We start from the raw sequence: 20,870 nt of genomic DNA, 5'->3' as shown, positions 1-20,870 counted from the left end.
GTTTCTGTTCACAATTTATAATTTCCACACACTTGAGTGTGATCGTCTAGGCTTATAGGGAATTTTCTCTAAGTATCCCATCAAATCTCCTTTATTTCACACTTTTTTGTATCCGTATATTCTCTCCCAACAGAATACACCCGTAGATTACTCTCTATTTGCTACCATATTGCTATCGTTTATAACTATCGTTCATAGCCATCGTGGCTCTCGCTACTGATGCCCGGACATTTCTTGAATTGATTCCCACACTTGCCGGCGTTTATCCAGCTCCGAACTCTATCAACTCCGAGAAATATACGAACTCAGGAATTAGCACACATAATAATTCCAAGATAAGAATTGCTCTCTTGTAATCCGCATTGGCATCTCCAAATCTGGGGTAATCCCGATTCCAGTTCCACGCACATGCAACCCCTGGTGGTATTTGTGTTTTATCTCTGTCTGCTGAACCTTTCCTATATCCTTGCTTGTGAAGTCTTACAGTGATCGATAACATAATTGAGGGCCAATTTCAGCTTCATGTAGGCTTGGTTAAATCGAAGTATTGTCAGATCTGCAAATAAACTCTAAACAATCCCTCGTCAGCTGTATGCGTATATGGGGGAATCACATGGAAGAATAATTTTTGGTTACAATGCACAATTGATCTGAGAACGTTCTAACTGTTTTACTAAAATCAGGCATCCGAGGAGTTGACTCGAAACCAAGACATTGTGTTTTTAGCAGAAACTATTTGCGAGCTTTTCCCTTTAGAAAACCTCGTATGTCAAGAAAGGCATTCAGATCGACCGCGGTGGTCAGGTTCTTGTTGAGCTGAGACCATGGATTCACCAGTCCTCTCTTGGAAAGATCTCAATTTCTGAGATTTTTTTCACGGGTGAATCGGCTCTATATCAGCGAGTTTCAAGGCGATGTAAAATTTTTGTACACTGTAGAAATGCTCTCGTTTAATCAGAGAGTAACTCACCGTTAAACAATTGCTATGCAACTCAATTCTCACTTTCGGAATTAGGTTTAATCACTTTCGAGTATTCTTCTCTCATTGGCATCGGCCAAAAAACGTCAAATAACTCCGATGACATCATAGAGGAATATATACACTACCAGGGTTCGAGGATTAGAATATGTCTATAGCTTGAAGAAGACCAGACAAGCTCGGAGAACAGAGTAGGAATAGAGCTGCAAGCCACCGGATCCATTTCTTTGCGTTCGAAAGTGTAAACACCGAGAATCTCGTACTCATACGACTTTTCTACATTTACTTAGACACGCGTTCCGTTGAAAAGAATTTCACCAATTTTTCACCGATTTTCGTAGTAGGTCTTATGGATCCACCAGTTAAATCTTTTGAGACAAAAAAACCAGCAAAATAGGAACAGCAGTATCTGAAAAAGTATATAGCTTTCCAACATGACAGTTTTGTTAGTAATGTCGGCCCTGGGCTTCACCAGATCTCGGGATAAAAAGACGCACTATGTAGTGTAAGCCTCTTTTCTTGAGAGAAAATTTGAAAAACGATTCTTGCATAAATACAAGACACTAGAAGAAAGAGGAAGACAGAGATTCACAACCATACGGAGGAAGAGCATTATATAAATCTACAGAGGATAGAAAATCATTATTTATACAGCATAGATTTGTCTTTTCGATTTGCATTTGTATCTGGAAGTTTCACATCAGCTACTCATTTTCTAGGCCGATACTTCACTACGATCTGTCCACTATTGATTACTCCTAAAATTGCTTAGATTCACAATGCCGTGGACTTACATAGACGTGCTATCGTACTCCAGGATCGCTTCCAGTGTGTTTTGCCTCATCTGGTACTTCGCTATGGTGGCAGCGGGCTATATTGGCTTTGTTGAAATCATGTGGAAGTTCAAGAGCCGTCCTAAACTAGACAAGGACGACAGCAGAAAAGAATATGAAGGGGTGACGATTCTAAGACCCATCAAAGGCATAGATCCCGAGCTTCTTTCTTGTCTTGAGTCTTCCTTTTGTCAGGATTATCCTCACAATAAGCTTCAGATTTTATTCTGTGTAGACGATCCCAGCGATGCCCTGATTCCGTTAATCAAGAAACTCATTTCGAAATATCCCACAATAGACTCGGAGATCTTGATCAGTACAAACTTCAATACACAAACCAATCGAAGTGACGACCATTATGGTCCTAACCCCAAAGTCAACAACTTAGCAAAAGGATTTGTATCCAGCAAATACGACATTCTCTGGGTCATGGACTCCAACGTCTGGGCTGCATCGAACCTTTTGAAGAATTCAGTCAAGACTCTCAATGAAAACTTGAATAATGGCAGAAAACAGGCCGATGATGCCAAGAGAACAGTCAAATTGGTACACCATGTCCCACTCGCATTAAGTATCAACCCCAGCAACAACAAGGATGACAACGAATACGTGCTTACACCTATTCAATCGGATGACGACGACTCTGAAGCATTGCTCTCCAGTGGGAGTTCCAGAAAAGTCAACTCATCTGCAAGCAGTAGTTCTACAATTACTAGTGGATCTACTACATATGATGACTCTACCGTTGGTACGTCTGCTAGTTCCAAGGCTCCAATAAAGACGAGAAAGAGGTTCCTCAAGAAGTTTGGAGCCAAGTTGGACGAAATGTTTCTCCATACGTCTCATTCCAAGTTCTATGTTTCGCTCAATAACCTTGAATTGGGGCCCTGCGTCAATGGAAAGTCCAACATGTACCGTAAGTCCGACTTGGATAGGGCCGTTTCTCTCATACCCAAGTTCCAGAACACATCTCCATTCTTCCACACGCCTAGTGTAGTCAGGGACGCGCAGTACTACAGCTCCTTGGGACCCGGCCATTCGATCAAATTCTTCTCACGTTACATTGGCGAAGACAACATGATAGGAATTGCCCTTTGGGAGAATATCAATGGTAAAACGGGACTTACAGGTGACGTCGTGATCCAACCTCTTAGCGGAGTAGATAACGATGTCAGCGACTACATAAAAAGAAGAGTCAGATGGCAGAGAGTCAGAAAGTATATGGTGCTTATGGCTACGTTGATAGAGCCTACCACAGAATCGCTTGTGTGTGGCATATTTGGTATTTATGCCATATCCACGTTATTCTTGAACCAGTGGTTTAGTGGCTGGCTCTTTCTTTTGCATTTAACTATATGGATGTTGATCGATTACGTTCAGTATTACACTTTGATCAAACATGTCGTAACCCCTGTCAACTTGGACTATCTTCCTAGTTGGTTGGAGAATATCCCTCCAGTCAACCGTAGCTTCTTGAGCTGGTTGTATATCTGGATTCTCAGAGAATTGCTAGCATTGCCCATCTGGATCATTGCTATGATGGGCCACGAGATCGACTGGAGAGGCAAGCCGTTCAAGATCAAGCACGACTTGACAGCTGAGGAATTGTAAAAAATGGAAAAAATTGAAAACAGAAGATATAGAGTGCTATCGAATTGAATTGCATTATAGAACAGAAGAGTTGTAGGCAATCGCAAGGGTCTGTAGTTAGCAGTTAGTAGATAGTAGTTAATAGTAGTTAGCAATTGCTGGATGTGTGTCTTTGGGCAGACTTGATTGTTTCAACAAGCTGAACAAGCTGAACAAATTGAACAACTTGATCTGATGCCTGGCTAGACAGTTGATCTGATTTCGTGATCTTTGCTCCGATCAGAACTGATTTGATTCAACTCGTTTAGGCGTGAACCCTGAAGCATCCCTTCACCTACTTCGCAGCCGTTTTGGGCGATGTGCATACTGGGCGACAGCCATTGTTCCAGGGTATTGTTTCATGTCACAATTTATGCCTAAAGCGGAAAGTTAATGATCGACAACAGAAGTACGAGGATGAAAGGGGCAGATCGGGCAACCGTTCTGTGTAGGGCGACCAAAACGGCAATGGGATGTTGATGTTTTGCGCAGGTGATCCAATAGGAATAAGGTAAATAGACGGAACAGAGCCGTTGGGTTGATGAAGATCAACACAGAGGTGGAAGAGAGAGAACCAACCAATACTAGCGACAGAAAGACGGAAATATGATAAATATGGAAAGTAAAAATAGAAAAAACGAACAACGAATAACGGACAAATGAAATGGACAATTGAAATGGACAAATGAGTAAACGAGAGAACCGGTGAATAAGGGCCACTGGCAGAAGGCTTATCAGGCTCTAGCTGCACCAACTGAAGTATGGAACTGCTTCAACTTGCTTATATCTACAGCCAGCCCAGCCAATGGCGTGGGACCCTGCCGTAGTTCACCAACCGTAGCTCAACCGTAGCTCAACCGTAGCTCACCATCCGTAGCACTTGTAGCTTGTATCCGGAAGACATTTGTACACCAGCCCTGGTAGAATCACATACATGGACTATTGTGTCCAGATCGTGCACTTCATTGTTCGTCTTATCACTTCTCTGTGACCCGTTGCCCTACTCTGGAAATAGTGTGGTGGTGCAGACAGCCCCTATACTGTTCTGGTAATGTCGCCAACACAGACTTCCCCATGTTTCCTGTCTTGGCCATGGCGTTGTTCCGTTAGCTAAGCTCGTGACATGGCATTCTCCGTAGACGAGCATCGCAGCTCAGGCACTGGATGAGGTCTATTCGAGTGTTTTTGTTTTTGATAGATCATTGCCTGTCTCAGCCTTAGCAGTCGTTAGCATTCTTTCTGCTCGCAATTTTGAAAAGTACATTTGTTCTTTTCTGTTGATCTTCCATTTGTTCTCATTAGTTCTCGTTTTCTATAATAATTATATCGGAGGATTGTTTCTCGTTCTGTTGGCCCTGTGCACTGTTTTATTCTGGTATTGTGCATTTGTACTCGAGCTCCCAGGATTGTGCACTAATACCACGTCACTTTTCGTCCAGCTCTAACGTGCAGAGTCTAGCTACAAGATACATTCGGCGATAGTGACAACAGCTGAACGGCTCACACTATAGCTATAACCATCAGATCCATCCATTTGTATCTGATTGTAGCGATTCATCGACATTTTCCCAGTTGAGTAATTATCGTGAATAATACTTTATTTTATAGTAATTATTCTGAAAAATCTCGACAAGAGAAGGAACATCAACACTCTCGTCAACATCACTACAACACCGCTACAACATCGCTACACCATCGCTACACCGTCACTTCAATAGCCGCAATACGGACAATACTATCACTACAAAATTGCTACAGAATCGCGTTCATCAATAGTCAGCACCGCCGTAATCACCAATTCCCACCATCACTACATTAGTTACTATATCATGACAGACATATCCATAACTCACGAGATTGCCCCGGCTCCGCCTCCAGAGACCTTCAGACAGCACGACTCTCAGCCATGCAAGAAATGCAACCAGCCCATCTACGAGGGCCACGCCTACGAGTTGGGAGACGACAGATGGCATTTGGACTGTTTCAAGTGTTCCAAGTGTGACTCGTCGTTGGGCTGCAATTCCAACTTCTTGGTGTTGGGGAATGGAAACTTGATCTGCTCCAACTGCTCCTACAGCTGTAAGCAGTGTGGCAAGAAGATCGATGACTTGGCCATCTTGACGGGAGACCAGGCCTACTGTTCCAACTGCTTCAAGTGCCGTTCATGCAAGATGAAGATAGAAGATTTGCGCTACGCCCGAACCTCTAAAGGTCTTTTCTGTATGGATTGCCACGAAAAGCTCATGGCAAAAAAGAAGAAGTATGACGCTAAGAAGAAACAACAACAGGCTCAGCTCCAGCGAGAGAAAGAAGAACGTGAACAACGTGAACGTGAGATGCAGTTGGATGAATCCAGAAAGAGCAACAACTCGTCCAGAAACAGCATTCTTCAGAGCTATCTTTCTTCAAATGGGTCCAACACGAATCTTGGGGAAGCCCCTTCTTCTACTACCACCACCTCCTCCACAGCTGCTAACAATACGACCATCACCAATACGACTACAGCTACGTCTTCTACCGCTTCGGATATATATTCGCAGACAAACAAGTCCAGCAATTCTGTCTTGCTGAAAAAGAAGATTCTTCCAAATCCCCCAACTGTTTCTGGTGCTACTTCTGGAGCTACTTCTGCTACAGCTACACGAGGCTCTTCTGATTACTCTCACTACAAAGAACCGTTGGTTTCTCCTCAGAAAACGAGAGAGCTAACCACGTTGGTGCCTCCAGATAACGACTTCTCTATCGAGGAAGTGGTCAACGACAGCGATGACGACGACAACATTGCCAATAGACCTTCGCTCAGACCTCAAAAGGATGTAGCCTCCTCCTCGCTTCTTCACCGTAGATCACCTCCTCCTTTCCTTGATGATGAAGGCACTCAACTTCAGAAACTCAGTACCCCACCCTTCAACACACCTCCTTCTCACTCGAGACAGGACTCCAAGGCGTCGGAATATACTGATGCAGCATCTTCCAATGTAGGTGCGCCTGGAAGCGACATCCCCACGCTGAAAGATGCGGAGTTACAGCCAGCTGTAGACATAATAGTAAAAGATTCTGAACAGAGGACGCCGGAAATGAGTAATACGCTTCCTGTTTCGCCCTCTTTCAAGCCAAAGAACCTCATGATACTATCGCCCAACCAGTACCACGACCACGAGTTCCATACCACCAACATCGAATCGGAGCCACTGAATGCGGACGTAAAATCGGACGCCAAATCTGGCTCTCCAGCTCCAACAAATTCTACGGGTAGCATCAAGTCGAATACGCTTTCAGCGCTCGGAGACGATCCCCGGGCCAGATCTGGTTGCACCTCTCCATTTGCAAAGGCCAACAGACAGGCTCGTGTTGTAGAAACGAATGATTACATAGAAACAGAAGGATTGGAAGACGTTGACTACAATACCATTCTACTGACTCCTCAGAAGAGGACGCCTTCTAGCGTGACCTCGCCTCCTCCTAAAGCACCTCTTCCTAGTACTCCTACCAGAAGAGATGACAACCCTAAGGGCTTGGGCCTCGAAGGAATTAACTATGGAGATGGCCAGGATGAACAACGTAGCTATTTGAAGCAGCAACAGGAAAAGAGACATCGGGCCAGTGACGACGATATGACCCTCACCCCTTCACATAATGCCATCCACCACTCGCCCAGAAAAAGCTATGGATCCAACGATGCTATAGACGGACTCGAACAGTCTGGAACGTCAACGTTGCTGAGAATGAATACGCTTATCAAGACCCCAAAACTCAGCTTGAAGCACAAACGTTCAATTTCTGGCGGCAGCACTTCATCTGGCAAGTTTGGATTCTTCAAGTCCAACAAGGAGGAAAAGGATAAGGAAGGAAAGGGCCATTCTCGTCATGTGTCGGAAGGATCTGTGTCCAACGGAGCAGCCTATACTACACCTCCATTGCCTATATCTACTCCGCAGTCTTACGGTGCCACTTTCAGAGAACACACACGTTCGACTTCTGATACCCCGTTTTTGACTAGTCTCGATAGCCATCACGATGAAAACGAGAACTTCGATCTCAAAACCTTGAAATTCGAAATCTCCCAGTTATCAGGACAGAAGTCGTCGTTGAACGGAGAATGCCGCAGATTGGCAACGGAAAAGTCCAAGTTGAATGAACAGGTCAAATCGCTCAACGCTAAAGTTCAGAACGAGACTTCTCGTTTGAACAAGTTACTCAGTGATATCGATGAGCTTGAAGCTCAGAAACTTAAATTGGCGGAGTACAACAACCAGTTGCTCGACCAGAATCGTAAACTAGAACTGTCACTAGATCAGAATCGTAAGCTTGAAACGCCGTCAGATTCATATTCGTCATCATACACCAGAGTTTCTAACGATACCGAGTACATTCCAAACAATACCACCATCATTGGTGGAGTTCACTTCACGGAACTTCCTGACGAGTCTGCTGAGACAAACAGAGCTACTAGACTCAAATTCTGGAGAAGAGCAAAGAACGCCGCTCCTAATCTCGTTCAAACAAGCCTGCCAGGAGGTCAATCTGCTTCTTCTCAACCTTTAGCAGGCTCCAACAGTTCACAACTCCTGGGCCAATCTGGCTATCTGTACAATGGGTCAAGCAAGGTCAGCCAGAACTACTCTTCTCAGGCTATCAGATTGCCGAACCATAGCCTGAACGGACTGGTGGATGGTGCTATCAACCAGGACAAAAAGAGGTTTACTCGGTCTAGATCTACCAACATCATCGACACGCTTTTGTCGAACGGAGATTCTGAGACTCCCAATGTTCCCTTATTCTCTTCGACTATTCAACAGCGTGCCGATTTTGAAAATGTAGAGGTACCGTTGATCATCACCAAGTGTTTGGTAGAAGTGGAAATGAGAGGTTTGGACATGGAGGGTATATACAGAATCTCCGGAGGCAACTCGGCCATTGTAGCTATAGAGAATGCCTTTTCTAACATCGGAGCTAGTCCTGCTCTGGACGAAAAGCAGCTTCTCAAGCTTCAGGAGGCCATGAGTGGAGACATAAATGCTGTGACTTCTGCTTTAAAGAGATATTTCCGTAAGCTACCTGATCCTTTGATTCCATATGCCATCTATGATGATTTCATTAAAGTCTCGTCTGGAGGCAACACCAAGGTAGAAAAAAAGGTAGCAGACTTGAAGAAGGTGGCCAGCAAATTGCCCAACGCGAACAAGCACACGTTGTACCTCTTGTGTAAGCACTTGTCCTTGGTGAGTTCATTTGCCAATTTGAACAGAATGAACTACAAGAACTTGTCTGTGGTGTTTGCTCCTACCATTGCCAGAGATGAGACGGGCCAGAAGGAGATGATAGACATGGGCCACAGAAATGAGACCACCGAGCTTATGTTGAACCACTGGGAGAAGGTGTTTGACGATATGATCGAGGACTGAGATACGATATATAAGCAAATTTTGATTACGAATTTTATTAGATAATGTAATAAATAGTCGGATAAGAATATGTACAGAGAGTGACTTTTATAAGAATTCAGTATTCTCAGTATGTGAAAATGCATAAGTTATATATGACCTTTCACCGTATGTAAGTAGTTGCGATGTTATGCGTTCCGAATATAGCATGGGGAAGAGTGGAAGTAGCTGTGATATGAAGTATCTCAAGTATAAATGAGTAGTAGCGATGGTGTGAATTTTATGAGGCTTCTCATCCTATGAAGAGATTTCTTAGTAAAGATTTTTGTACTTCCTCAAGTAATGAGGCTACTCGGACAGTGAAGATTCTGAACGTACGAAATATTTCTGTGGAAGGAGGCTCTCGATGTGAGAAACATGTTTGATAGTAATGATATGCAAAATCTATTAGATTTCATGGAGCAAGTTACAGATGAAGCAAGCAAGCAAGCTATGGCTTTATTTTTGGAGCCAGCGAAATGATATGAGTAGATGTTCAACATGCTAATGGATGTCCTTAATTTGTGGATTCAGATACATTTCAAAACGACGATGGCCGACGCGGATAAGATGCTCTATTACACTGAACAGCTTTTTAGGTATGGCTTTGTTCTTCCCAAACTCTTCTCTTATATAGGCTCTCCAATGGAGTTGAGTTTCCTCTGGCTTGGTGCGAATCGTCCTTATACAAGTGCGGTAGAGTTTCAAGACCTCACGCTGCAAACCTGAGAGACGAGCCATTGTGTGCGGATATGTTTGAAATCTGATTTGTGAAGCAATTGTGAAGCCTTCAAGATCTAGGCGTAGAGATCGATTCCCCATACTTAGTGGAAAGCCGAAGCAACATGTCGTGTGTCGCAAATTGGTCACATGATAAATGTATCGTGACGAGAGTAGCACATCTGCGCGACATTTCGAAGCAGACCGATTAAGATGAGTTCATATCTACAGTCTTTAGCTAGTCAAAGTCCATTCCTATTTAAGGCTATTATTATGTTATTAAATGCTAGACGCTAGTATACAATTGAAGGCAACAGTCAGCCAAACCAGGCTCTTTCACCCGCTGGTGTCCATTATGCTCTTGAGATGATAAATACGAAAAATGTCAAATTTTGTAGAACTCTTCAGCCCCAGTAGTGTAGTAGTAGTCCACTAATACTCTGGTAGTCTGGCTTACAAGTTGGTGAAGTCGGTTTCTCCTTCTCTGGCACCATCGCAGACAGCGTTGACACCACAGGTGCAGTTGTCCTTGTTTCTCATACCACAGGCACAAGCAGCAGTGGATTCTGGAACAACATTTTCAACAGCAGCCTTTTCACAGGTGCACTTTAAAGCTGGTTGAGCACCACAGGAGCAGGTGGATTTCTTAGCACAGACACATTCGGAAGCGGAGCAGACCATTTTGTTAGTTATATGTATGAACGAATTTGGTTTAGTTAGTATGTGAAAAAAGGAAATCCACACTTTGAATTGTGGATCCACCACTGAATTTATATTATGGATCCAGCCGTATCGAGATATTGCTTTTGCAGCTGGTGACTCGGATCACGAGGTTCCAAATCAAAGCATCAGCCAATAAACGTGCGTCGTTTAGTCAGCTTTGTAAGAAAACAGGCATATGCACTCCTATACACCTTGAGTCAGCGCATAGTAATCAATTGGTAACTGGCGTAAGCTTCGGTTCATGCACAGAAGATCTGCAAATGTCTATAAATGCAACATTTCCTATTTGGACCATCCGGTTTATCAGAAAAATACAATTTAACTTCGTCATGGAAAGATGGTGACGGGGAAAGTAGCCTTGGTTTTCCAGGAAATGACAAAGAGTAGTGTTAACTGGTAGTAGGACCACCATAGTAATTTACATTTTTGCAAAATTGTCCAGAAAGTTATCAAATATAGTTCTGGAGCGGATACAAAAATTCATAGCGAGAATGTTGGGTCTATGTGGTAATAATAGCACTTCAATTTGTCAAAGGGTATAGTCATAATACAGTTCCACATTATAACCATCTATCTACGTCACTATGGCAATAACTTACCACTAATAATAAATATCCTACTAGTAGAATTGTAATGATCGCAGTAGTCATGAGTTACTGGACATGAATATCATAGACAGGAATTGCCGTAGACAGGAAACTGTCGTGGTCAATAATCATAGGCCCATTACTACAGCAATCTACGTAAGTATAGAAATGTCCATAGTTACCAATTACTATTATTCAAATATTACATAACATGCATACTCTATAATGATACAAGATTGCTTTGCTAGAGCCCGTTGATGTTTCTCCAGCGCTCACGTAACGGCCCCAATTCGCTGGTGGAGTTGCCTGTATGGTCTTGTAGACTGGCATCTTCCTGTGTGCCCGACACTTCCTTGAAGATGTCATTTACTTCTGGACCATTGGCCCGTTCAAGCTCATCGTGGGCTTGACCTTCATCTACATTCGTATCTGTCCTTTTTCCTGAGATTCGCGCGATTACATCATCAAACACCTGTGAAATCGATCTCGATTGCGAGTGGTTGGTGTTGTCCCGAGACTTGTCGCGTTCTTGCTGCAAAATCGAGTGGTAGACTGTAGAACCAGCAGAAACGTTCTTGTTTGTAGAATCTAAGAATACATTTTCGTTATCGTCGTTGGTTTCAAGAGGCCGGGGTCTCTTGCTCAGGCCCTCAGTTCCGCCGCTCTTCCTCTTACTCGATCCTTCAACAGGCAAAGCATCTGCCGCTGTAGAGGGCCTAGTCATTGTAGAACTTAATGGCACGTCATTCTGGAGCTCAGGAGGCTGGAGATCGCTATCGTCCCCGTATCGAAGTCTAGTTCCGAACGGCGTTCTCATGATATCTACACCAGCACCACCGCTGAGTCTTTCTACAAATTTGGGAGTTGATGGAAACCGTTGGATGGTGTTTTCTGCCGAGGCTGCTCCCTTACGATGTGCCGAAGAATGGATGCTCTTTGCTGGCGAATACACCGACTCAATTAACACTGGCGAAAGAACGTCTCGGCTCGAAGCTGCAGCCGATTGAGCAGAGTCTTTACTATTGTGACTTACGGGTGGGGGCGAGTTTCCGATCTCCGATTGTAAGATTGGAGGCTCCGGCAATGTCGGAGACGAGTTGATCAACTCACGAATCATCGACGACCTCCTTCTGACTTCATCATATGTTCTCAATGGAGTTTGGATCTTTCGCGGAGATATCGACACTCGGTGGTACGCATCTAGAGATTGCCGCAAGGTTTGTGTCTTTGATGGAGATCGCGTTCTACGAACAGGTGATCTACTGTTGGTGTTGGTAGCTTCGCTACTAGACAATGTTGCAGTCAACATTGGTGGGATCTGAAGTCCGATGCTTTCGCTAGGATCGTACCGAGCTACTTGACGATTATACACCTGTAAGAGCGATGTTCGTTTGTGGATCTGTGGCGTAGACGATTGAACCTGTTTATTTGTATGTTTACCCTGGCTTTGAGTACTTTGGTTATGACTCAGGACTTGATTTTGGCTCTGATTTTTATTCTGGTTCTGATGCTCGATTTGAGTCTGATTTTTGTTAATATTCTGGTTCTGTTCCAAGGTCCAGGTTGGGGTCAGATCTTCTACATGATTTACAAGTGGACGCTTGAATACTGGAAGTTCATCTACACGATCATTGTCATTTTCATATTCATCGTTTGCATCAACAATTTCCTCTTCTTTTTCGTCATCGTCAAAAAGCAAATTGTTTCCCGTATTAGCAATTGTATTCACGTCAGTGTTTGTGTTTATGGGATCCTCGTACGAATTCAATTCTACATTGGCCAGATGCTCAAAGAAGTATTTCCAGAAACCAGCATTGTTCCACACCTTCCTGGTCTCGGAGGAGTAGTCTTTGATGACGGGAATCAATCGGTCGTTTATTACCGAGTTGGCCCGTGAGATATTCTTGTCGATTTCTTGTAATACTAGCGTTGTCTCCTGCTCTAATCGTTCTAGTTCCTGGCGAGCAAATGCAGAATCATCATTGTAGGCCGAGGCTGCCGCCGATTTTCGCCTGGACAGCGACGGGGCTATGGAATACCGTTTCATAGAGATATCGGTGATGATAAAACGATCAATTCGGTTTTAATATATTGAAATATGTTTGGATCTGATAAGAACTCCTACTGAAGAATCACTATGTTATGATTTTGTTTAAAGCTCGCAATCAAACGCGCTTTTTTGAACGTGATCCAAGTCACATGATAAACCAAAATTTAGAAGGAATATATGCAGTTTTCCTTAAATTGTATTCCACATGTCAATTCTTCCTTCGATATCGGTATGTTTTAACAGCAGATTCAAAAGAGAAGTTAATGCTGAAATTGTGTGTGAGTCAAAAATCCCTCACCGAAGATTCGTTCTCCCAGGTTCATAATAACATGTAAAAGTTTTCACTTCACTCTGCCTCTCTTCGCAGAGACAGACTGAACGATCCTGCATTTACTATAACTTAGATCACATGACCATATCCATCTGATTTCTCCATCATTTACCAACGATTCTATATTGCTGAAGCTATTGAATCTTCTCTTGTCTTATTGCCTTTCTGACATCTACGAGGATCTCTATTATGGGAAACATCATGTCTGTGTCCTTTGCACCTGAGTGCACAGAATCCAAGAACAAATACGACGACTGTTTCAACAAATGGTATACTGAAAAATTCTTGCAGGGCAAATCTCTTCAGAACGAATGTACCGAGTTCTGGGACACCTACATCACATGCGTGAATGCTGCATTAGTCAAACAGAAGGTCAAGCCCATGTTGGACAAGGCTAGAGAAGACCAGCCGTTTACCTCGGAAGAGATCCGAGCCAGCGCAGGTACTGAGAAGAAATGATATAGTGAAAGACAAAGGTCGTTCCTAGAAAACCATCTTCTGAAAGAGAAATGGTCGAAGAAAATTTAGAAAAAGTCTCAAGTCTAGAACAAGTTATAAACGAATGCAAATTGAAAGATGTGAAGGGTGACGATTTCATTATCATTTGGCCAGTGGATGGCTTTTCCGTGGCTGCTCTGCCCTCTTGTATATATTAGAGACAGTCCATGACGACTTACTCACATAGTACGCATATAAAGAAAACAATACATGTGCACATATCAGTTCAGTAGAACAAGAAATTCTCTACTTAGATGTATATACTCTTCTTGAGTTATACCTTCACTTTCTTCCTCCTATTACTATTGCCATCTTATCACTCTGGTATAAAATACTGCATATTGCACACCACTATTTGATAAATATGAACATTCAATTTCAATTTCAAAGTCAAATCATTTCATTACTAATTTCTCTATTTGGTATCTCTCGTCTCATATACCTATATTAATTGTCATGTTGGTCGAGGAAGTGCCGAAGACGTCGAGCTCGAATAGCTCGACTATCTATTTCACTTCTTCGATAAATCTCTCAGCCAGATCAGTTCACCGTGGAGGAGCAACTGGAGATGAAGATTCTGTTGGTTCTAATAAAAAAGGAAGAGCTAAAGTCAACTATAATGTCAATCTATTGATGAATGCGCAGACACAAATAAACGATGAGCTGAATACGGGTCCTTTGAAATCTGCTCAGCAGGTTCAATTAGAGAGGTTAGTATCCAGAAGACTAGTAGAACTAAACAAGGAATCTGCTACAGCCTCTTTCGAGATCCCCAAAAACTTTGCTTACAATAGCATACATTCTAATTCCAACAAGAGCCGTTTGGGCCAGACGCCTACTACAAAGAGAATTCTTGCTGCTCGTCGTAACTTGAATCTGTACTTTGAAGAAGAGCGTAACTTGATGTCTATCAACACAATTCTTGGAGTAAATTTCCAGTTCATCGACTTTGCCGAGGTCGAAGCAGCTCCTAAAATCAAGCGAGCTAAAGTGGACAAGATATATAGACCCAGATTACGCTTGTGCTGTATTTGTGGATCCCAGTCTCACTATTCGAGATGCTCTAATTGTGGTTTGTACTATTGTAGTGTTCAATGTAATAATATCCACATGGAGCTGAGGTGTACATAGACTTTTTAGAGCATACCATAGACGATAATGATAACGAAACGACAAGAACTTAACCAGCACTATCTTGTAAGACCAACCAGAGTATGTACAGAAAACAGTAGTACTCACTGGAATTGCCATTTTGGTAAACTGCAGCATCACAGAAAAATAAAATGGCTGCAACTTCCTTAAACTAACATTTCTAAATGCTAGTATATATACCACGCTAACTGCTATAAAAGAACAAAGAACAAGATCGTTTTCAAAATTGTTGTTGTTTTCTCTATTCTTCTTCAGGATTTCATCTAAATGAAGTTGTCTGTCTTGATAGTTATTGCTTCGCAACTTTTTGCAGTTGCGAAGTCTATATCAGTGGGGAGAATTCAACTCGATCCTAGGGACAAAAACCCTCCTGATTACAACAAACTAGTAGAGTATGCTCATTTGACTTCCTTTGCCTACTGTATTAAGAGGGGTTTAACCACAGGTTTGCTTGGAGATAAAGACACCAATTGTCCTAAACACAGCTGCCAGGATGATGAATTCAAGAATATTGAGGTCTTGAAGACGTTCAACTTCAATAAACAGGGAAATGTTGGATCTGGCTACATAGCCATTGATGAAGAGCAGAAGAGAATCTTATTGGTATACCGGGGAACTGCTTCAAGGTCAGACTGGGTCTCAGACATGGACTTTTATCCCGTCAACTATACACCATATGTTCTATCCGGAGATACTTCCATTGCTTCCACCAAGTCAATAGAAACAGAAGGGTGCAGAGTTCACAAAGGTTTCTACAGCTTTATTCAAAACAACTTTTCTTTTATATACAAATTCATCAACAGCCTCAAGAAAAAACACCCAGATTATCAAGTTGTATTGAGTGGACATTCTCTTGGTGCTGCTTTGGCCGTATTGACAGGAATTGAATTTCAACTTATGGGCCATGACCCGCTTATTGTTACATACGCTGGCCCCAAGCTTGGAAATGACAAGTTTGCAGAATTCACCAACAAAATCTTCCAAACTACTGTCAAGGCAGAGTCCATTGATTCCACACATGACTTTCAAAGTGGTTTGATTCGAATTGTTCACTACTTGGATATAGTTCCAAGCTTGCCTCCAAGCCCATACTTTAAACATGCTGGGTACGAATACTATATTGATAAAAGTAAGCTTCCGCACGAGCCTTCAAATTTACAAAGGCCCGGGGTGCAATCCCAACTTGATATCCAAAAGAGAGCTGCTCCTGGGGGCATCAGTCTTGGAAAGTTATGGCCAGAGTGGTTCGGAAAGTACGAACACACACACTATTTCATCAAGGTAACGGGATGTGAACCCGAGGATGACGAAAACAGGTAATTCATCAAACGGTGTATATTTCTATTTACAAAATGATTTTTTATTTCTTCTAATTACATGCAATTTTGATCATGTCTTCCGAATTACAGATCTTGTATCTCGACTTACCCTCTTTCTCACCCTTGCTTTTCTCGTAGGCATCAAGAACTTTCCAATTATCCCAGCCCACTACTGTCTTATCCTTCAACAAATCGTGAATATCACCACCGGATGTTTCTAGGTGAATCCCATTGGAAAGGTCCTCAAGAACTTTGTCAGCCGTATCAAACGAATCCATCATGGTTGTTGCAATAACGCCCTTTGGACCATTCTTAATCCATCCAGAAGTATACCAACCCTTCTTGTAAACTGAATTATGTTCCTCCTCTTCTTTCGATTCTATAGACAAGATACGACCATGTTTGTTGAACAAGCGGTTCTTTTCAAAAAGGATCCCATTTTCTTCAAATCCAAGTAACGGTGATCCTTGATACCCTATAGACAAAATAACTAACTCGTTTTTGATGGTTTCACTTTCAGAGGTAGGGCGTACTTTAGCGGTATTTGTAAGTGGATCATGTATCAATTCGTTCTTGACAACCTCAGTTGCAGACAACAACTTGGCATTTGACGCATGAGGGAGGAATGCCTTGGGACTTTTTAAATATTGGAGAGACCAGGTCCTGTCGGCTGCCGGAGCTGTATGCGAAGCCTTTGTATACTTTTCTATTATAGAGACTTTTCTCTTATCAACTCTTCCTAAACTCTTTATGTCTATGTTTTCGAATTCCTTGTCGTCTAGAGGAATGAACTTGATGCTATTCTCGTTCGAGAGTTCAAACAATTCTCTGATCTCTTTATTTGAAAAAGCCGACTCCAATAACCCACGTCTGGCTACGATGTTGACATTCTTGACTGTGCTGTTTTGTAACACCTGTAACGCATCTACAGATATATCCGTCTTAGACCAATGGGTTGCTGGGTCGGCCAACAAGATACGTGCTACATCTAAGGCAACATTACCATTTCCAATTATCGTCACATCCTCAATCTGGTCAAGAGGAGGAGGAACAAACTTTTTTCCAGTGGCATAGAAGTCAGGATGCCCATTGTACCAATTAACAAACTGTCTTGCTGAAATAACTCCTGGCAAATCTGAACCAGCTACTTGAAGCTTGTTGTCAGCCGAAGTGCTACCATATGAAAGAACGATGGAGTGGTAATACGACTCTAATTGCTTTAACGAGATATCCTTTCCGATATTGACGTTCCCTAAAAATCGAACCTTATGGCTATTGTTATCTTTTGTATCTGAGTACTTGTCCATTATATTCTCCAAGTACTCTTCGCAGTTCTTGACTTCGGGATGGTCGGGGGCAACACCATAACGGCTCAAACCGAATGGAGCCGGCAACCTCTCAAAGAAATCCAAGTTGATCCTCATGTTATCAGAACATTTCAGGAGAATATGATGAGCAGTATAGAAACCTGCTGGACCAGTTCCTACTACAGCTATATTGAAATGCTGTATGTGGTGCTTAGACCATTGTGAGCTCGAAAAGGAAAACCACCTTCTTCCAGCAAGAGATGTGACAGTCTTCTTCGCTACCTTAAACATCTTGGTGGTGAGAATGTGGCGTCCATTGGTGGAAAAAGTAGTTTGCTTTAGAAGAAGTTGATGCAACGGAATATTTGATTTTGAACTTTCGCGACTCGGAACCGATTAGGCGGCTCTGGGGCTTTTTAGAGGGCTACCAAAATAAGCGAATTTTGTTGCAACTTGCACTTCCAGTTGCAAAAACAAGTTTCTTTGCATTCAAAAATACAAATAAAGTTAAAGAACACGAAGGTACATCATTTAAACAATCAACTTCAATATAGAGATTCCATTCATTTCCTGTTAGTTACAAGAATTCTGTGACTTCATGGTATAGTCTGATTCCAGCTCTGTAGACCTCTGCTTAGCTATCAATTTCTTCTATATACAATTTAAAGAACAACCAACAGTAGAGAAGATTTCAGCTGTGTATCAGAGCTACCCAAATTATGGAAAAAGAATCTCATCTTATACCAAAATGACCCATCAGCAAGAGGAACATGTAAACCAGCAAAGAAATTGAACCTGGATTTTTCACTCATGCCACAATTAACTTTAGCAGCTAGAACGAGGACGTGTTCTTGCGTTCGACTTTGGTGAGACGTTTAATGAGGCAAGATCGGGAATATTTAGAGGACGAATTTAGAGCAGCATTTAAATATGTATTCCCATCTTACAAGATCAATGCCATATATATCCAGGAACATAACCAGTGCATCGGAGTACTTCCTGTAAGCGGTGTAAGCTTGTCTGATTTGACGGAAATACCCTGGAATATACTTTGGAGTCCGTATAAGACAGATTAGGGACACTATAGAGATTCGGTGGAACTGGTTCTCTTGGTCTCGTGTGAGTGAGTGGAAAAAGCAGCAATATTATTGAAAATGGCTGCGAATTCTTGTGTCGTCACCAGAAGATGTGATTAAACAAGAGAAAGAAAATTCATAGCGAATACAAAGGAGACTTAAAAGAGAATGTGCACAAAAGAGCAAGGTTAAACTAGGGAAGGCATCGAGGAAGATGGCCGTGATTGATATGATGGCCAATCGGATTGAACAACATTGTTTCGGAACTTGCAGGAAAGATATCACAGAAATGTGTTCAAAAGCATGGACGTGAATTGATTGGTACCAAATCACCCCATTAATTCCTACTAACGGATAAAAGCACTTTCGGAGTACAGCTCTTCTACTTGAAATTACCAGAAATGTGATGTCCCGGCAATAATTCCTTGAGTTCAGAAATTATCTAAGAGTACAGCTTTTCTCCATGATATTGGGGACCTCAACTTCGGTGATAACTCGGTGGTATAGCCTTCAAAAATAAATAATAGATCTCCGAGATTGAAACCTGGAGATTCGAAAATTTGAAAACTACATAAGGAGCCGCTCTCGACAAGAATCCCTAAAAAAAGAATTCTCAATTGTGACTACTCTTTAATCAGAATGTCTTCTTCAATTGAATACAAAAAGCTTGGTGCCTCTGGTTTGGCTATTTCTCCTATCATTGTGGGATGCATGTCCTACGGTAAGAAAGTTTGGGCCGACTGGGTAATGGAAGATGAAGAACAGATCTTCAAAATCTTGAAAAAGTGCTACGACTCTGGTATTAGAACTTTTGATACTGCTGACTTGTACTCCAATGGTCAATCGGAAGTTATCTTGGGTAAGTTTTTGAAGAAGTACAATATTCAAAGAGAGAAAGTGGTAATTTTAACGAAGTGCTTCTGTCTAATTGACACAAGTATCCCTGATTTAAACCCTGTAACACAATACGATTATCCATCCTATGAGTTTGTCCATAACCAAGGTTTGTCGAGAAAGCATATTTTCGATGCCGTCAAAGGTTCAGTTGAAAGATTGGGAACCTACATTGATGTCTTGCAAATTCACAGATTGGATAAGTCGACTCCAAAGGCTGAAATCATGAAAGCTTTGAACGACGTAGTTTCTAATGGTGATGTCAGGTATATCGGTGCTTCTTCTATGAGAGCCGCTGATTTCGTTGAATTGCAATTCATTGCTGATAAGAATGGCTGGACTAAGTTCATCAGTATGCAAAACTTCTACAACTTAATCTACCGTGAGGAAGAGAGAGAAATGATTCCTTTCTGTAACGATAACTCCCTTGGTAAGGTTGGCTTGATTCCATGGTCTCCAATTGCCAGAGGTCTTTTGGCTAGACCTCTTGGTGTAGAATCTGACCATAACAGATCTGTCGACACTGACTTGGCAATAGAGTTCTTTGGTTTGGCAAACTTGACTGAGGCCGACAAGGAAATTATCAAGAGAGTTGAAGAAGTTGCCAAAAAGCATGAGGTTAGTATGGCTGTAATCTCCTCTGCTTGGGTTTTGAGCAAGGGTGCCTTCCCTATCATCGGTCTCAACTCTGAAGCAAGAGTTGACGATGCAATCAAGTCTCTCGCTGTTAAGCTAACTGATGAAGAAGTCGCATACTTGGAAGAACCTTACAAACCTAAGCCAGTATACGGTTTGCTTGATTAGCTTTTATAAGTGAAGCTGAAAAATACTTAGTATTCTTGACTGAAGCTTATGATGCAAACAGAGAATGGCCTACACCCAGATGATTATTCAGTATATTGAGAATCCTAAACCCCTAAAATGACACTTTATAGCTATAACACCATTCAATATTACGGTCCACGCCTAACATCCCTAATTTTGGGTACTCTTTAAGTAGGAGCTCTAGATTATCCTTGGCTGTGTAGGATAATGGATGGCATTTGCAAGATATCTCATCAACATACAAACATGTTGGAAGAACCGATTTACTTCATTATCATGGCGAATACCTTTCACCAAAGTTATCATTGCAATAATGTACACGATTGTTGTCACAGCAAAGACAAATTTAATAGTTTTCAGTAAGGACATGAGGATAAAATCGTTGTTGGCAAAGTCGAGTCGTGTAAACAAATTGAGATGTACAATTCAAGAAGTTACTGACAGTTGAAGTAACTAACAGTAGAAGAAGATTGAGAAGAGAAAAAGAAGCACAAGAAGAGAAAGAGTGTTAAATATAGATCATA

The 20,870-nt window shown here is 42.1% G+C and overlaps 10 protein-coding genes across 10 annotated transcripts; 6 read left to right on the top strand and 4 right to left on the bottom strand. All coding sequences in view use genetic code 12, as the record gives it.

Annotated features, from left to right (window-relative positions):
- Positions 1 to 1,758: 1,758 nt before the first annotated feature.
- CGT1 (ceramide glucosyltransferase) lies at positions 1,759 to 3,423 on the top strand (the record flags this gene model as incomplete). The annotated part of the gene is made up of 2 exons (XM_001387879.1): positions 1,759 to 2,490; positions 2,593 to 3,423. 2 exons carry the CDS (start codon positions 1,759 to 1,761, stop codon positions 3,421 to 3,423), a joined length of 1,563 nt encoding a protein of 520 aa, XP_001387916.2.
- A 1,315-nt stretch (positions 3,424 to 4,738) lies between these two features.
- Positions 4,739 to 8,985, top strand: RGA1 (Rho-type GTPase-activating protein). The gene has a single exon (XM_001387878.1). It carries the CDS (start codon positions 5,271 to 5,273, stop codon positions 8,844 to 8,846), a length of 3,576 nt encoding a protein of 1,191 aa, XP_001387915.2. The 5' UTR covers positions 4,739 to 5,270; the 3' UTR covers positions 8,847 to 8,985.
- A 383-nt stretch (positions 8,986 to 9,368) lies between these two features.
- PICST_34302 (hypothetical protein) lies at positions 9,369 to 9,605 on the bottom strand (the record flags this gene model as incomplete). The annotated part of the gene is made up of 1 exon (XM_001387460.1): positions 9,369 to 9,605. One exon carries the CDS (start codon positions 9,603 to 9,605, stop codon positions 9,369 to 9,371), a length of 237 nt encoding a protein of 78 aa, XP_001387497.2.
- A 216-nt stretch (positions 9,606 to 9,821) lies between these two features.
- On the bottom strand, positions 9,822 to 10,291 carry PICST_86552 (hypothetical protein). Its single transcript, XM_001387459.1, has one exon. The coding sequence runs from the start codon at positions 10,263 to 10,265 to the stop codon at positions 10,038 to 10,040; it is 228 nt and encodes a 75-aa protein (XP_001387496.1). The 5' UTR covers positions 10,266 to 10,291; the 3' UTR covers positions 9,822 to 10,037.
- An 847-nt stretch (positions 10,292 to 11,138) lies between these two features.
- ASK1 (DASH complex subunit ask1 (Outer kinetochore protein ASK1) (Associated with spindles and kinetochores protein 1)) lies at positions 11,139 to 12,941 on the bottom strand (the record flags this gene model as incomplete). Its single annotated transcript, XM_001387458.1, is given in 4 exon segments — positions 11,139 to 12,247; positions 12,267 to 12,314; position 12,335; positions 12,477 to 12,941. The coding sequence occupies 4 exon segments, from the start codon at positions 12,939 to 12,941 to the stop codon at positions 11,139 to 11,141; spliced, it is 1,623 nt and encodes a 540-aa protein (XP_001387495.2).
- A 503-nt stretch (positions 12,942 to 13,444) lies between these two features.
- MDM35 (Mitochondrial Distribution and Morphology) lies at positions 13,445 to 14,001 on the top strand. Its single transcript, XM_001387877.1, has one exon. It carries the CDS (start codon positions 13,465 to 13,467, stop codon positions 13,732 to 13,734), a length of 270 nt encoding a protein of 89 aa, XP_001387914.1. The 5' UTR covers positions 13,445 to 13,464; the 3' UTR covers positions 13,735 to 14,001.
- A 228-nt stretch (positions 14,002 to 14,229) lies between these two features.
- Positions 14,230 to 14,904, top strand: VSP71 (Predicted BBOX Zn-finger protein; the record flags this gene model as incomplete). The annotated part of the gene is made up of 1 exon (XM_001387876.1): positions 14,230 to 14,904. One exon carries the CDS (start codon positions 14,230 to 14,232, stop codon positions 14,902 to 14,904), a length of 675 nt encoding a protein of 224 aa, XP_001387913.2.
- A 288-nt stretch (positions 14,905 to 15,192) lies between these two features.
- Positions 15,193 to 16,245, top strand: LIP10 (triacylglycerol lipase precursor; the record flags this gene model as incomplete). The annotated part of the gene is made up of 1 exon (XM_001387875.1): positions 15,193 to 16,245. One exon carries the CDS (start codon positions 15,193 to 15,195, stop codon positions 16,243 to 16,245), a length of 1,053 nt encoding a protein of 350 aa, XP_001387912.1.
- A 49-nt stretch (positions 16,246 to 16,294) lies between these two features.
- ARH1 (mitochondrial protein) lies at positions 16,295 to 17,740 on the bottom strand (the record flags this gene model as incomplete). The annotated part of the gene is made up of 3 exons (XM_001387457.1): positions 16,295 to 16,611; positions 16,642 to 17,516; positions 17,544 to 17,740. Coding segments are annotated over 3 exons (1,389 nt in total), but the record flags the coding sequence as incomplete, so codon positions are not given.
- Positions 17,741 to 19,266: 1,526 nt separating this feature from the next.
- Positions 19,267 to 20,325, top strand: IFD4 (aryl-alcohol dehydrogenase (AAD4); the record flags this gene model as incomplete). Its single annotated transcript, XM_001387874.1, has 1 exon — positions 19,267 to 20,325. One exon carries the CDS (start codon positions 19,267 to 19,269, stop codon positions 20,323 to 20,325), a length of 1,059 nt encoding a protein of 352 aa, XP_001387911.1.
- Positions 20,326 to 20,870: the final 545 nt, after the last annotated feature.

The sequence above is a fragment of the Scheffersomyces stipitis genome, chromosome 1 (genome assembly GCF_000209165.1).
Source record: "Scheffersomyces stipitis CBS 6054 chromosome 1, whole genome shotgun sequence".
Lineage (NCBI taxonomy): Eukaryota > Fungi > Ascomycota > Pichiomycetes > Serinales > Debaryomycetaceae > Scheffersomyces > Scheffersomyces stipitis.
This window is presented reverse-complemented; position numbering and strand designations above follow the sequence as displayed.